This window comes from Mytilus edulis, chromosome 2, assembly GCF_963676685.1.
Source record: "Mytilus edulis chromosome 2, xbMytEdul2.2, whole genome shotgun sequence".
In the NCBI taxonomy this organism is placed as follows: Eukaryota; Metazoa; Mollusca; class Bivalvia; order Mytilida; family Mytilidae; genus Mytilus; species Mytilus edulis.
In genome coordinates this window covers 57,939,013-57,956,145 of record NC_092345.1, presented here as the reverse complement: position 1 = coordinate 57,956,145, position 17,133 = coordinate 57,939,013, and the positions used below count along the sequence as shown (strand labels likewise).

The 17,133-nt window shown below is 31.5% G+C and overlaps 1 protein-coding gene and 1 long non-coding RNA gene across 6 annotated transcripts in view; one reads left to right on the top strand and one right to left on the bottom strand.

The window, feature by feature from the left end:
* The window catches only part of LOC139512512 (protein slit-like), a 62,932-nt gene extending 51,901 nt beyond the window's left edge, over window positions 1-11,031 (top strand). For 2 of the 5 annotated variants that reach the window (XM_071300168.1, XM_071300167.1), the window contains exons 9-10: window positions 10,097-10,236; window positions 10,664-10,816. In XM_071300168.1, coding sequence (XP_071156269.1) covers window positions 10,097-10,236; window positions 10,664-10,690 — 167 coding nt within the window. In that variant the 3' untranslated portion in view covers window positions 10,691-10,816. Of the gene's footprint in view, window positions 1-7,117; window positions 7,174-10,096; window positions 10,237-10,663 lie in introns of those variants that run through there. The other 3 variants (XM_071300166.1, XM_071300169.1, XM_071300170.1) reach the window with 3 other exon arrangements.
* Window positions 11,032-12,135: 1,104 nt separating this feature from the next.
* Window positions 12,136-12,878, bottom strand: LOC139512503 (uncharacterized). The gene is made up of 2 exons (XR_011662289.1): window positions 12,750-12,878; window positions 12,136-12,269 (listed from the first exon to the last, which is right to left on the bottom strand). It is a non-coding gene; the product is annotated as an uncharacterized lncRNA (long non-coding RNA).
* Between the last annotated feature and the right edge of the window lie 4,255 nt (window positions 12,879-17,133).

Sequence of the window (17,133 nt, the reverse complement as noted above, 5' to 3'; positions counted from 1 at the left end):
ATCCCACATCAAAATTACCAAGACGTAATTCAAAATTCAATCTAACCCGGACATGGGCCTAAGTTACAAGGTATTGTATCAATATTGGATCAAATACAACCAGGACCACCATTTGAAGGAACAGGATTATCACAATTCCTTGCACTGGATATTAATGATCCATTACCTCAGCTCATTGAACAAGAGGAATATGTCCACTCACCCCACTTCACAGCAATTCATGATACAAAAATGAACCAAACTCGTAAATGGCCGGTATGAAATATATGTGACTAGTCTATGAAAATGTTTATAATGAAGGATGTACATTTATTTATGTTTAACATAAGAATCAAACGAGTTGCAGACAACCCAAAGTCAAATGACCTAAACGTATACGTAGTATTTAAATAATGATAAAAAAATATATATGAAGGGAACGTGAATGCCCAAACATTAAAAACATCTTTTAATTTTTGTTATGGAACGAATAGCTAAGGGTAAACCTCAGATTCTCCACTATACTAGAAGGATTGTGATGTATTAAACATGTTTTTGCAATTAAATTAAATAATATGATTAAGGTGCATGACTTAAATGATAAAAATGCAGAAAAGAACCGGCCAATATATTTTTTAATAAAAGGTAAATATTTTGGAGAAATATGTATTTTATTTGTTGCATTTTTCATTTTAATTAAATAAAATATGTGTTGTTTAGTTTTATTTTACTGTTTTTTTTTCAACTTAGCATTTTAAACGGAGATAACTCAGAATATAACGTAAATCAATGAATGAGTAGTAAATTTTATCTTTCTTTGTTTTATTATAAGAAGATACCAAAAAATCAGTGACGTAAAGAGGAGCTATTTTCTATATTTCTTCCTAAAAAATTTATCATTTTACTTTAATATCTTTGACACAAATTCATATTTCCTTAAAAAGTCTAAATAAAATCTGAATAAAAAAATGAAATTAAGACTGTCAACGTCATTAGACGTGAATCAATTCAAACTTGTCAAAGGAAAATTCATCGATTTGTACGTTTTGATGTTTCCAATGAAAGGGATATTTATAACATTAAGGGGTTGTATGGAAAATTGTCTCATTGTCAGTCACACAAACATAGACCAAATTTAATTATTCAATTATTTCTTGGAAAACAGGGAAAAATAATTCATAAATTAAAGCAAAGCCAAAGTACAAGTGATAAATCAAGTCTAATATTGTCATAACTTACTATTTTATGTTTACAAAAAAAATTTATAATCGCTCGCCTTTACTTTTCAAGCTTCGCCTAAAAAAATTGCAAACAAAATATTTTTTTATTAAAATTTTCAAATTGCTCGCTCGTCCCAATTTTTGGAGTCCACAAAATCCGTAGAACAAGAAATTGAATGGGTGTGGCCTAAAAGAATGTATTTTTTTGTAATAAAATAAGAAAATAACTCTTTATCATTTACTTTCATCAAATAGGAAGATAATTGGGATATTTTGATACAAAACACAAACGAAAATAGAAAAAAAAATTCATATTCATTTATAAATTAAAAAAAGAGGATGTGGTATGATTGCCAATAAGACAATACTTCACAAGAGACAAAATGACTCGGAAATTTACAACGATAGCTCATTATACGGCCTTTAAGAATGAGCCCATACCGCATAATTAGCTATTAAAGACCCCGAAAGACAAATTTAAACAATTCAAATGAGAAAACTAATGGCCTGATTGTTTTAATACAGCAAATTACGATAACCATTGAATTACTGGCTTCTGATTTAAATTGAGACAAGCACATACATACAGAATGCAATGGGGTTAAATATTTTTAGCGAAATCCCAGCCCTCCCTCTTTCTTTGGACAATTTTGTTACAGTGCAACGAAAGAACGAACCATATAAATCAGTTGATATAGGCTTTATTCATCAGATGAATACAAATCAAAATACATGTAACAAGAACAAATCACATAGTGGACGTGGCCGGGTCCTTGTACACCATAACAACAAAAAGACAATAAGTACAGATCTAAGAGTACTCGCAGTAACTGACTGCTATTTCGAAGCCAATTACAACTAATACACAAAATCATGCATCTCAGACTAAATTATCAATCCATACACATCTAACATCCAATGTATAAAGTGTAAAGCCGTCATAAAAAGTCAGAGAAAACACGATCTAATGCAATGCCAAGAAACAGGTATCGATAGGTTGTAGATCCATAAAGTCCATATGTATAAAACATATATGTATTTTGCTTTAAATTGACTGATAACAAAATTATTTTTTTTTATTATTATTTTTTTAATACAAAGATCTAATAGCATCTAGTATTGAATTTGTAACTTTTTAGAATAAGTTTATTTTAAGGGTCGATAAATTCATCAGGATTGCTTCTTAATTTCCGGGTATGGTAAATAAAGGTAACAGTAGTATACCGCTGTTTAAAACTCGTAAATCTATGGACAAATAACAAAATCGGGGTAACAAACTAAAACTGAGAGAAACGCATTAAATATAAGAGGAGAACTACGCAAAATATTAAAATGAAACTCTCACAGCAACGGACTAAGCATGAGACAAAATCCGATGACAATAACCAATATAACATCAAAACCAAATACATGAATTTGGGATAGAAAAGTACCGTGACACGTCTTATAGTAATGTGAATTCACACTCAAATATAGGAGAAAACAAACGACACAACGGAAACACAACGTGAAAATGTTACACACATAGACACAAACTATGATATAACAATGGCCATTTTCCTGACTTGGTAGAGGACATTTTTAAAGAAAAAAATGGTTGGTTGAACCTGGTTTTGTGACATGCCAAACCTCGCACTTTAATGGCATTGTTAAATATAACATTAAAATGACAACATAATAATACAGGACTACAATACAAATAAATAGTAGAACGTATTAGGCAAAGAAACACATGAATAATAGATAACAAAAGGCATCAAGTTTAAAATGCATTACGTCAAAACGCGCCTCGTCCACACAAGACTTACCAGTGACGGCCAGATATAAAAGTTCAAAAGTCAAAAAAAGGGTACAAAGTTGTACAGCTCTGAGGATCAAAAGTCGAAAAAGGTTTTGCAAAATACGGCTAGGGTTTTCTGCTTGTGCTAAGAATATCCTTATTATTTAGAACAATTTATGCTATTGCAAACAGTAAATTTTATCAAATGAATATAAAAGATTTACATGATAAAACTGACGTCTTAACTAATTACAGAAAACGAAACCCAAATATATAATACATTGAAGACCAACACAGAAAATAGACACACCCGACTTAATTCAGGCCTCAACGCAAAAAGTCATAAAAATGACGTCACATACGAAGTGGTGAAAAGGCAAAAAAAATTACGTCATGCAGAAATTTGAATTTCTGAAACAGCACAAAAATGACGTCAAATTTGAAAAATGATATCTCAAAAATAAGATAGAAATAGGATTGATTTAAGATTATAATAGAACTAAATACTGATATTACATTTAAACACAATGCACATTGCAATACTAATTAATAGCAATTAACTTTATTATATATATGTCCGGTTTGTTTTGAATCTAACTTCAAATATAAAATATCGTACAGATTACGTTGAACAAAATCAAAACTAATAAATGAAGGCGGTGATTAATTTTCTTTACCATAACACATGAATATAATAGAAAAGACGTCAACTAATTTGACAAAATCCGATGAAAATTACAAATATAACATCAAACTAAATACATGAATTTGGGATAGATAAGTACCGTAACACGTCTTATAGTATTGCGAATTCACACTCAGCAAAACAGTCACAATCGGGAATAAGTCACGTTCGGTAATTAAAAGATTAGACGACGTAATGACAAACCACAATCTACCATGTGGTAAAAATGTTCTTAGCTAGTTTGGTCAAAGACACATCGTATGGATCAACTTATTCGTGATGGTGTCCATAAAATTTACGGAGTGTCAATTTTAATCTGTCCTCCTCATAACTTTGTTGAAGCAGTTTCTGTGTAAGAAGCACAGTCTGTATATGAAGTCCGTATAGTGTGAACATGCACGAGAATAACATACCAATTGTAATATGTAAACACCATACGAAGGGGCAGAAGGTATGTTACTGCTGAGAAATGGGAAATTGATAATTGGGAAGTTGAAATCGTCCCGTTTATCATAGATTTTCGTGTGAAGTCGTCCATCTGCGTCAATATTGAGGAAAAGATCAAGGTATGAATCAGTCCTTCTAGTATCAGTAGTATCCTTAATTTTAAGTTCGCTGGGATATATGAGATGTAAGTATTGGCTGAAATATGGGTTATTCAATGATAGAACATCATCAATATATCGGAAAGTAAAATTGACAATTTCGCATGGTGTTTTTTCTTTTTGTCTTTTAGAAGGTTCTGAATGAATTCTGCTTCATACGAGTACAAAAACAAATCGGCCAGTAGGGGTGCACAAGTAGTACCCATTGGAATACCGACTGTCTGTTGAAATATAAATCCTCCAAACTCAACACATATATTGTCGATCAAAAAGTCCAACATTTTGATAATATCATCTTCAATATATTTTCTGGAAGATCCAGTGTGATTCTTCACAAAATATGAATTAGTGTAACCCAAAACCAGAAATTTGTATCTACGATTCCCATTTTTATAGAAAAAGCTCTGTTTTATGAGATGGTGAAGTCGATCTTTCAACTAAGCATGGGAAATATAGTAGTGTATAGCGTAGAAAAATCAAAAGTCTTTATCTTGCTGCAAATTGCAAAGATTGTGATCGAAGATTAAGCAGTAGATCTTTCGAATTTTTGAGAATCCATATCTGGTCAACACCACTGGTAGAATATATCTCATCACAATATTTTTGAAGCCCATCTTTAACTGTAGAAAGAATAGTAATCAGTACTTTAGAAAGATGTTTAGTCGAACATTTTGAAGAACCAGCTATGTATCGTTCTTTATATGGAGTTTTGTGTAATTTAGGTATCCAGTATAAGGAAGGTAAATTTTCTTCGTTTTCTTTGATGTTGATGCCAAAAGAAAGAAGGACAGATTTATGATTTTGTAAAATTTCGTCCTTGGTAAATGATATTAAAGAATATGTAGGTTTACCAGTAGTTTTATTTATTCCAAGCTCTGTTGTTGTAAACAACGTCTACGTAAAAATAAGGATGTTGTTTCCCGTTTGAAATAAGTACAACTTAACTTCAAAATTAATTATTCATATCTGTAGAATAATTTCTTAACGAATTTAAGTAATCTGTCGCAACAAAATTCCTGACATAAAAATTTACCAGTAATACATAGGTTAAGATAAGATATATCAGCTCTCTTTATAGAGTTTATAAAAAAAAAGGTCTGTATATGTGAAACCTTAATGATAACAAACTAGAGACTCTCAAGAGCCTGTGTCGCTCACCTGACTTTACTTGGGTTTTTGAAATCATACAAAAATAGATTCGAGTCATAACAGATACTTAAAAAATGATTGGGGCCAAATTTGGTTTAATATTGCATATCGTTCTTTGGTTCTCTAAAAGACGACATTTGTATGTATTTCTTATGGGGTTCTATGTTAAACTAGGCCCCTCCTGGCGGCCATCTTGGATGCTGGATCGGCTACAAAGTAACAAAACTTCGTCAGTACATCATCAGGAACATTCATACCATCATACCATGTTTGATTTCATTCCATTCAGTGTTCTTTTAAAAGAAGACATTTGGATATATTTCACATAGGGTCCTATTTTAAACTAAGTCCCCCGCTGGCGGCCATCTATGATGATGGATCGACTACAAAGTAGCAACACTTGGTTGGCACCTCATAAGGAACATTTATGCCACGTTTGGTTTTATTCCATTCAGTGGTTCTCTCAAAAAAGACATTTGTATGTATTTTCCATAGGGTTCTATGAAAAAACGAAGTCCCCCGCTAGCGGCGATCTTGTATGATAGATCAGTTACAAAGTAACAACACTTGGTCAGCACTTCATAAGGGACATTTATGCCATGTTTGGTTTTATTCCATTTAGTGGTTCTCTTGAAGAAGTTCAAAATGTAAAAAGCTAAGGACGACGACGACGGACGACTGATGACGGACGCCAAGTGATATGAATAGCTCACTTGGACCGTCGGGACAGGTGAGCTAAAACAGACATATAACAAATTTTTGTGAATTATTTTTTCATTCGTCTCTTTGCATATTTCATTACGTATATAGACCGGTTGTTTCTGCTATAACATCATTCATGATAGTTGCTGACACCTTATCTACCTTAATTACAATTAAAAATTAATAATTAAAGAAAAACACGTTAATATATTAGATTCCTTCGGATGGTGTGCAGAATTTTGTGTTTATTCCATTGCAATGAAAATGTCGAAAGCAATTTCTACGTTAGAATGTTTCAGGCATTCGCTTACTGCAGATTATCAAGTTTTATCATTATTCAAATACTTAGTTTATTGCAAACTTAGCAACTGGTAATGTACATCGGTTCACGATAATTAAATGTTTATTTTTCAATGTTTCTGGTATTCTTTTCGTCAAATCGTCCAACAAATGTGAAGTATTTTCCCACATATGTTATTCATATTTGTCGGAAAATAAAGTCTTTATCGTTATTTTATACAATGGTTAATAAAGAAATTCTATTATTGTACGTATTTTTTTATTTCACAATAGTTAGTAGTTGATCTCACTAATTTCGATTTGTATTAGTTATCTTCTTTTCCCTTCAGAATTAGAATTAAAAAATGCGTAAAAAATTGATGAATTTATTTTCACAAATGCACCGATGATAGTTACATTCAGAAACAGAATAATGTAATTTTCTTGCTAATAGTAATATTTTCAAATTCATAAATTTGTATAAATTGATTTGGGAGCTGTATTTAAAGCAATGATTCCTTTTCCCACATAGATTTTTAGGTGTCCAACATTTTACAATATAGCCAGTTACAAATTTTACAAATAAAACATATATTTTGAAAAACAAGGGTTATTTCAGGAACCATTCATATGTACCATACATTATTATGTTGCAAGTGCATCCTCTTTTAAATAAGATAATAATTGAAAGTTTGATTGTGATGTTTTTCGTTTCCAGGTTCTACATCAAGGCCAGGTATGTCACTTTATATATTCTAGAGGTGGCGTGATTTAAAAGACAAATTGAAAGAGTTGGTATTTGCTTTGTTTAATAAAAAAGAACGACGGACGTAGATACAAGTATCTTGTCTTCGGGAAGGATAAATCCTACTTTGTAAAGAATCACTTTGTTTAAACAAACAATTCTCTGAAATTGAGATTACCAAGATGCTTAATTTCTGATTGACAACATATTTGCTACGTTTGGAGGACGTGTTTTTCAACAGACTGTCGGCATTCCAATGGGAACCAATTGTGTCCATCTTCTTGTTTCTTTATTATCATGAGGCTTCATTCATACAGGAACTTCTATGAAAGGAAGATAAGAAGCTAACAATATCCTTTAACTTTACTTTCCGCTACATAGATGATGTTCTGTCACTAGATATTTCAAAATTTGGTGACTATGTTGAATGTATCTATCCTATCGAACTAGAAATAAAGGATACAACAGATACAATTAAGTCTGCCTCATATTCTGACTTATATCTAGAAATTGACAATGAGGGTCGGTTGAAAACAAAAATTTACGACAAAAGAGATGATTTCAGCTTCCCAATTATGAACTTTCCATTTCAATGTAGCAACATTCAAACAGCACCAGCATTGGAGTGTATATCTCCATATTGATACGATATTCCCGGGCTTGTATTTTCTATCATGATTTTCTTGATAGAGGGTTTCTGCACACAAGGAAGCTAGTATACCAAAAGTTCCAAATGGTGAAGTTGAAGTCATCCTTTCGTAAATTTTACGGACGATATCACGAGTTGGTTGACCGTTATGGAATAGCCGTTTCACAAATGATATTGGATATGTTCCTTATGTCGTAAATACAATTCACTTCCCTTCTCACCACGAATGTGACCTACCGAATTAGACTATTTACAATAACATGAGCAACATAACGGGTGCCACATGTGATGAATGATATGCTTAGCCTTCCGGAGCACATGAGATCAACCCAAACTTTTGGTGAGGTTCGTGTTGATTAGTCTTTAGTTTTTTAAGTTGTGTATTTTGTACTTTTTCTGTCAGGTTGCCTTTTTGTTTTTAACCATGTCGTTGTCAGTTTATTTTTGATTTATGAGTTTGACTGTCCTTCTAGTATCTGTCACTCCTCTTTTATAGTCATACTCAACCTGAAGCTCGTGCAATTCGTTTTGTTCGATGATATATTATTTGTTTTATTGTTTTCTTAGATAATGTTTGACGAATATATGGTAAAGAAACAAAATAAAAATAACAGTGACTTTGATGATTTATGCATTCGCACAACTTAAAACATATTACATTCACGTGAAAGCAGAATTTCTCATTTAAGATAGGCATGACACACCTTATGTCTTGAATAAACACTTGTTTATACAATAAACGTAAACACCACTTTATAAAGGACGTGCGTTCGAAGCGCCTTTCTATGTTAATAGTCAACAAGAACACTAAATAGATATAGGAAGATTAGTATAAGTGCCAAAGAGACAACTCTCCGTCCAAGTAACAATTTATAAAAGTAACCATTATAGGTCAAGGTACGGCCTTCAACACGGAGTCTTGGATCACACCGAACAGCAAGCTATAAAAAGCTGAATACTTTAAACAAAGGTTGTATAAGAAACAAAACAGTTTGAGAAAACAAATTATTGCGTTATCCATATAATGTGATCTTTGCACCAGCAAGTTATAATATCTTTATTATTTTATAATCTGACAATTCAAATGTCTTATCGTTTTATTGAGTATTGTCATATTGACATGTATCAACGATCGCCTTTATCATGTTTATAACTCGTATTCAAGAATCATGAAACAAAACAAGAGCTTGTTTATGAAGAAAAACTTGACATCATCTGATCTTCGGATAAACGAAGTACTATTGCATTTTTCTAAAAATAGTTATTCTAGTATATAAAACTGTACGGAGATGCAATTAATTGGTTTAAAGGAATTTTACCGAAGAAGTCTATTATTCATCTGTAGCCAAGATTTTATATAAAAAGGGACAAATCAGTTAAAGGGGCACAACAGCGACTGCAATTCATTATCCACAATCATACAGGTTAACGATAACTAGCAGAACGAGAAACAAAAGGCAAAATCACAAAAATACTGAACTCCGAGGGAAATTCAAAACAGAAAGTCCCTAATCAAAAGGCAATTCAAATGATTAAACACATCAAACAAATGGACAACAACAATTACTGAGTTGCAGAGGCGTTGGATATAATTATCAATTACGTACACATGAATTATAGTATTCTTCTATTTGTCTTAATGAATATATTACTTTTACTGTTTGGTATGTTTTTGGTGATTCCGTTGTTTTATTGTTCTATGAATAACTTTGTATCCGTGTCTTTCATTTAGCTGATGTGCTTTGTCTGTATGCCTTTTCGTGTTTCTTTGATACATATGACGTGGCTCTGTACTTATACATCTTCACATGACAAATATTTGTTGTGCCAGTGGATAAAACCTCCAATAATATAGTCCTTATATGTTAAAGCCATTATTTGCAATGTCTCACAACAGAGCTTGGAATAAGCAGTTCAACTTGTAATCTTACATATTTTTTAACATCATTTACAAATTCTAATATATTGACAACTATGTGTGAACAAAACAAACAGACTTGATAGGCAACAATGTAAAAAATAGGGGTATAACAGTGAACATTATGTTATTATATTTATCGCTATAAAGACCATAAAATGTAACAAAGAAGCACAAAAGGTATAAATAGACAAAGCATTAGGATCAAATGAAAGGCAAGAATTAAAAACAATGTACTATTTTACAATAAAACAATGCATATGACGAGATGTAAAAGTACATCATATGTATCAGCGAAATGTCATTGCCTTCTAACCACAGATTCTTTGTTGATGTATATCTATCAACGAGTAACTAACACGTTAAATTATTTATTTACTTTCAGAATTAAAAACATTAGTTATCAGTCTTGTCTTAGGAATTTCTGCTGCTGTCGGAATTACGATTTTCATCATATTAATCTCACTAAAAATTAGTTCGCTGAAAAAAGTGAAAAATAAAAGTACGGATGACATATCATCGGTCGTAAGTAAATTTTTTTAAAGATTTATGTTTTAAATGTGATTGAAGTTTGATAATTTTTTGATATTGATTTTTCAATTTGTATGGTTTCGTATGTTTTGATACAAATAAATAACGAGAAAATATTATCTTAAACATATCTGTTTGTATTGATCACGAAATTAACCTGTAATTTCTACAAATATGATAAAGTTGGTTCCAATTTGTAACACGTTTACATTACTCCAATCTCTTTTATTTGCATTAAAAGTACAAAAAAGTACAGTTTGTCTGTTACTTTTAACATAAATTTATTTTGATATATTATATTTTGAAAAAGCATTTCTATTGCAAAGTTATCGAGAAATTGCAAAGTTTTGTGAAAAAGACGAGATCCGACTTAGTACGTACGAATATCAATTTATTTACATATTCACCATTTTTTTTACAGAAGAAACATCATAAAGCATGGACATAGATAAAATCTTAGGACACTACGTTACATACAATTCAATGTGTGTGATACAACTAATGGTAAAGGGCATTCATGGCAGCTGATTAAGAGGATTAATCCAACTGATATCAGAGCAAAAATATCAAAACACTGAATCAATTTTTTTTACAATTGTTATTTCAACTCTTCCTTTATGTAATATTTGCACCGATGCACTATTATTTTAACTAATTTGTTTTCATAAACGCTTTGATTTTTGTAAAACAACTCTTTACCCAACTATACTAATCTTCTAATAAATGAAGTAATGTGTGCTTAAATTTCAATAAAAATAATGTCCACTACATGCATTTACAAAAAAAAAAGAGAGAGAGAGAGAGAGAGAGAGTAATGTTCAAACCGGATACGGAATGGCCCTTACCGATTCCGAAATGATACAGATACAAATATGTGAATTAGCAATCATTGTTAACAACGAAAGTAAGATATACAACACATTACTAAAGACAAACACATGACATTGGATATACATAATGTATCCATGTGGATACTTGAAAATTCAAAAGATCTTTTAGAGTACATACAATCTAACTCTCTTTCATCTTCTAATAGTATTAAAACATTTGACTTTTCTACACTTTATACAAGTATTCCACATTCCAATCTAAAAGACAAATTGAAAGAGTTGGTATTGCTTTGTTTCATAAAAAAGAATGGCCAACGAAGATACAAGTATCTTGTCATAGGAAAGGATAAATCCTACTTTGTAAAGAATCACTCTGATTCAAACAAAAAGTTATCTGAAACTGACATTATCAAGATGCTTGATTTCTTGATTGACAACATATTTGTTACGTACGGAGGACCTGTTTTTCAAAAGACTATCGGCATTCCAATGGGAACGAATTATTGCCGACTTATTTATTATTATTATGAGGCTGACTTTCATACAGGAACTTCTTAGGCAGAAATATAAGAAGTAAGAAATATCCTTTAACTCTACTTTCCGCTATAAAGATGATGTTCTTCCACTAAATACTTCAAAATTTGGTGACTATGTGCATCTATCCTATTGAACTAGAGATAAAGGATACAAGAGATACAGTTAAGTCGGCCTCATATCTTGACTTACATCTAGAAATTGACAACGAGGGTCGATTGAAAACAAAGCTTTACGACAAAAGAGATTATTTCAGCTTTTCAATTGTGAACTTTCCATTTCTAAGTAGCAACATTCCAGCATCACCTGCATACAGTGTATATATCTCTCAATTGATACGATATTCCCGTGCTTGCATTTCCTATCATGATTTTCTTGATAGAGGGTTGTTGCTCACAAGGAGGCTATTAAATCAAGAATTCCAAATGGTGAAGTTTAAATCATCTCTTCGTAAATTTTACGGACGCCATCACGAGTTGGTTGACCGTTATGGAATAACGTTTCACAAATGATATCGGATATGTTCCAAACGTCGTAACTACAGTCCCCTTCCTTTTCATGAATGTGACTTCCCGAATTAGACTATTTACCGGATTTCTTATCTCATAAGCAACACGACGGGTGCCACATGTGGAGAAGGATCTGCTTACCCTTCCGGAGCACCTGAGATCACCCCTAGTTTTTGGTGTGGTACATATTGTTTATTCTTTAGTTTTCTATGTTATTTCATGTGAACTATTGTTTGTCTGTTTGTCCTTATCATTTTTAGCCATGGCGTTGTCTATTAATTGTCGATTTATGAGTTTGACTGTCTCACTGGTATCTTTGGTCCCTCTTTTATGACAAAAGAGTTTAGTGATCAAACACTCCCTCTGCCTGGTCTTTTCGCGTGTAAGATATAAGTTACGCACGTGCATGATCACATTAATTGAAATACAAAAAAAACACTATTATGGTAAAAGTTCATTATTCTGTTTTAAATTTGCAGGAAAATTAACCTTGTAGATTACGTATTACAATGTTTGACGTGTAACCTGCAAACTGAAAAAAATAGAACATTACAGTTAGTTGTTCATAACTAAATTTCATTTCATTGTACATTATGAACATGAAACAGTGCTCAAATGAGCTCCATACGAGCACTTTTCTCACCATTTTTGTGACATGTGTACGTAAATTTAGTTTGAAACAGTTTTATTTACAAAAAAATTGTAATTACTGTTTATTATATACATTTTAGTTATATACACCACTTGTATTTGTACATATTATTGGTATAGATATGCGTTTACAATTAATGATTATGCTGTTGAACGAATCTAAACTTAAAAGAGTGATGTCTTTTTTTGTAAAATATACAGGATAATTTAAATGTTTAATTTTATATCTATGTTGTGAATGTTTTATTCAATGAAAAAAAATGACATACTGCTTTGCAATATATAAGACTGTGATATAGAATGTTTGTGTATTTTGCTCATTCTTTGTATGATAGATTTGTAAATATAGATTACAGGACCGATATTAACGTGTATAAATCAATTTTAACACTTCAAATTTGCTTTCTTTCTGTAGTTATAATGTACATGTTTACTTTTTAAATTGTTATTTGTATGGAGAGTTGTCTCATTGGCACTCACACCACATCTTCCTATATCTATGTATAACTGCATGTGTTGAACATTCTCATTATAAGACAAAAAAACTGACAAATTCATGCTTAAAATAAAAAGACAAACAGACAAACGATAGTACAGAATACACAACATAGAAAACTAAGTACTAAGCAACACGAACCCCACCAAAAATTAGGGGTGATCTCAGGTGCTTTGGAAGGGTAAGCAGATCCTGATCCACATGTGACACCAGTCGTGTTGCTTAAGTTATTACACATCCAGTAAATAGTCTAATTCGGTAGGTCACATCCGTGAAAAGGGAAGGTTCACGTTAAATATAACATTGCTTACTAATCGGAAGAACCCGTATATGATATACAGGCGCCGCGAATTCAAGAGGCATTCAGAATTCTAAGTCGAAAAAAACAACAGTCACAGGACGAAACATCATGCCTCATTTTATCCTCAACATTTAACATCCTCAGATGCGACTAATCAACGAGCGTATGTTTACATGAGCTACATAACGGGTACAACATGTACAACAGGACTTGCTTATCATTCCAGAACACCTTAGATCACCACCTGTTTATTGTTGGGCCCACGTTGCTCAGTCTTTGTTTCTAGAATTTTTGTCTTTTCGTGTTTTTTTTTTTAGGTTTTTTTTTCTAATTGCATTGTCTCTTACTCTAAAGTTGCTCAGGTTTCTTGCTCCATCTTCTATTTTGAAAAAGCGAGTAACAGTTGGTCTAGTTCTTTAATGACATGTTCAAATTTTGAGAGTAGTATGTTATTCTACTTTTGATGTAAATATTTAAAATAATGCGTTTTATCATACTGACGACTGTAATTTCTAAAAAAATCACCATATTTGTGTTAGCTTCATTTTTTCAACTTTGCCAAATAAGGGTAGATAACTCAGAGAGTAGATGATATAACTGAGATACAGTAATTCTATAATAGAAAGTGTTGTGATTTTAACCTATTTTGATATGTTGCAAGAAAACAAGTTCGATGACCCAATTTTTTCTGTTCTTATCTGTGAGCATGTTATAAGAGCTATCTTCTCACATTTTATCTTAAAATTTTATCATGTAGGTTTTTTTTATGACACAAAATTTGGGTTTTCCATGCATGATCTATACAAAATCTTGAAATATTTGCACAACCCATAACGTGAAAAAAATGATAAAAACTTCATTTTGACAAATTACTAAAACGAATCTATGGACTATATGCCCCAGCAACCTTAAAATTGTCTTAGTTCTATAGTTACACGACATAATCAGATAAATTGAACCGTATAAAGACAATAGATGCACATTGTGTTGCGTAAAATACAGAAACTTTATTGAATTAATATATTAAAATTATCGTGTAAAATAAACGCTAATGAATTGACTTTCGGACATAATGTACTTTATAAAATTATTCGTCGTATATTTTTGTCAATTGTTGAAAAGAAGGTATTGACTTATATATGTCTTGCCAATTCTGTTTTTTTTTTTATCATTAAAATTTCCCCATATTTTCTCTTTGTCTTCTCCAGGCCGATAGTAAAAATTATCAAAAGGAATTGTGTCTGTTGACTTTGTAGTATGTATAAATACGCAACCGCTTCTAGTCGAAACCGAGATATTATGAAATCGTATCTATTTGATGTCTCGTGTAGGGAGTTTGCCACACACTCAGCACGTTAAAGAACAACTCCAGCAACTCTTTGAGGGATCGGTAATAAAAGGTCTGTTGCTTGTTAGAATTTCTGTCAAAACCAAAGGAAACCTTCACAGTTTCCTTGCCCTGCATTCATTGTTTCCACTGGACGATAATCAATCACGCTATACCTTTATTTATATTTTCAAGTAATCAAAACACAATGCCATCAAGATAGAGGTTAAAGTATGTAATAATGTACAAGTGACAAGTTCCATTACTTCTTTTTTATTTTTTTTTTTTTTTTATTTTTTTTTCCTATTTTGAAATGTCTATATGTACACCAAACGCGCGACTGAGATATTAAATCAATTATCCTAGTACCTTTGATAACTATTATCAATTTCTTTTTGTTCCGAAAAAATATTTTGCTTTCTCTAATGTACACTTGTTCTTCTTTTTGTCGTTTTTATGTCTATTTCACCAACTCGATAGTGATTACTCCTCTTTCCCCATAGACACATTTTTATATCTTGTAATGACATTTCTAAATTGTTTCTTTTACAATTTTTAACACAATATAAACTATACACTATTTTTAAGCTAATACTATGACTTCATAATAATATTAGTTCCTAAGTAAAATAGAAATGTATTGTAAAATATAACAAATAAACTCATCATAGATAACAGGATCAAAATTTAATATTCATTTTAATATTTTAAACAAATGACAAATGAAAAAATGAGACTTGTTTTGTGTGATATACTAATGGGGCTTTTGTCAAAATAGTGTTAGACTTATACAGAATCTAAATAAAGTTAAACAAAACGTTTACTCGACATTACCTGCGAAATAGTGTGTGCATTGATTTCCACTTCTAAATAGTTTTGTTTTTGCGTCACTGATGAATGTTGTGGAGTGGAAAACGTCCGTGTCGTGTACTTATTTATTATAAGTCAAATTGTAAATAACACAAGCCATTGCAGTCTTTCAAACATATTAAACAAATAAATTTGTTAATATACAAATACTTGTATTAGGTTCTTGTGTAATAACCTAAAATCTCAACGAAAAACTAAACTTAATGAATTTGTTTGTAATCTAAAGAAAAGATCGCTTACCTCTCAAGTTGTTTTTTTTTACAAAATTTATACAACTTGTTTTATGTGCTTAATGCAATGTAAAAATCAAAATTAAATGAGAGATTGGTGGTTTTTTTTATATTTTAATTGATGTAAAGAATGTTTAGAATTGCGGTACATGTGCCATCACATGGCAAAGATTAGTATTTTGTTATATAAAAAAGTGGGCTTGTTCTGAATTTAAACCTTTTTCCTTTTGTTTAAAAGTGCAAAAATCAACCAAAAAAGTCCAATGTTATCGTAGTTTCAAGACCTAAAATAAACAAAGTTCAATACAAGTTGACTCAGAAACACTGAAATCAATATGTACCATAGTATAACATTAATACTACTTATACTATTTGTTCGCAGAGATATAAATCTGCAGGAAATCAGGTATATTGGTCAATAATTATTGTTGAAATGTGTTTATTGACTTGCTTTTTCTGTTTTGTTACATGCAATTGAGAATGGCAACATGTAGGTTGCTGAATCATTTAAGTATACCCCATATCTGCTCTTGTCTCCTCCTGACCAAAAGTTAAACTTTACTTAAGGGTTTGTACCTGATTTACTGGGTAGGATTATCAATACACAGCCATGTCTGATCGAAAGCATGATATTATGAAATTGTATAAATTCTATACATTCTAAAAGACGTCTACAACCCGCTAAGCATGTTAAAGAACCACTGCAACAATTCTTTGCGGAGTCATTAGATAGTCTGTTGCTTGGAAGAATTCCTGTCGCAATCGAAGGAAATCCTTCCCGGTCTACCTGCTATGCATGCAATGTTTAACACTGGGCGTTAATTAATCAAGCTCAATGACTATGGAAGTTAAAGTATGTAATCATTTACAAATGTGAAAGAGACATCGACTAGTGCCATCAGTCTTTTTATTAATGTCTTTCTGTTCCGGAAATACTTCTCTTTCTCGTGTGTACCTATGTTCATCTTTTTGTCGTGGACATTTTTTAATTGCACATATTTAATTATGAATACTCCCTTTTCCCCCAAAAAAACGTTTTCCAAAATCTGAGTATAATAGTCACTTTTAAATTGCATTTAATGAATACATTGAACAACACCTACCGTTATCTAATATTGTGTAGTGAAATAAAGAAGAACTTTC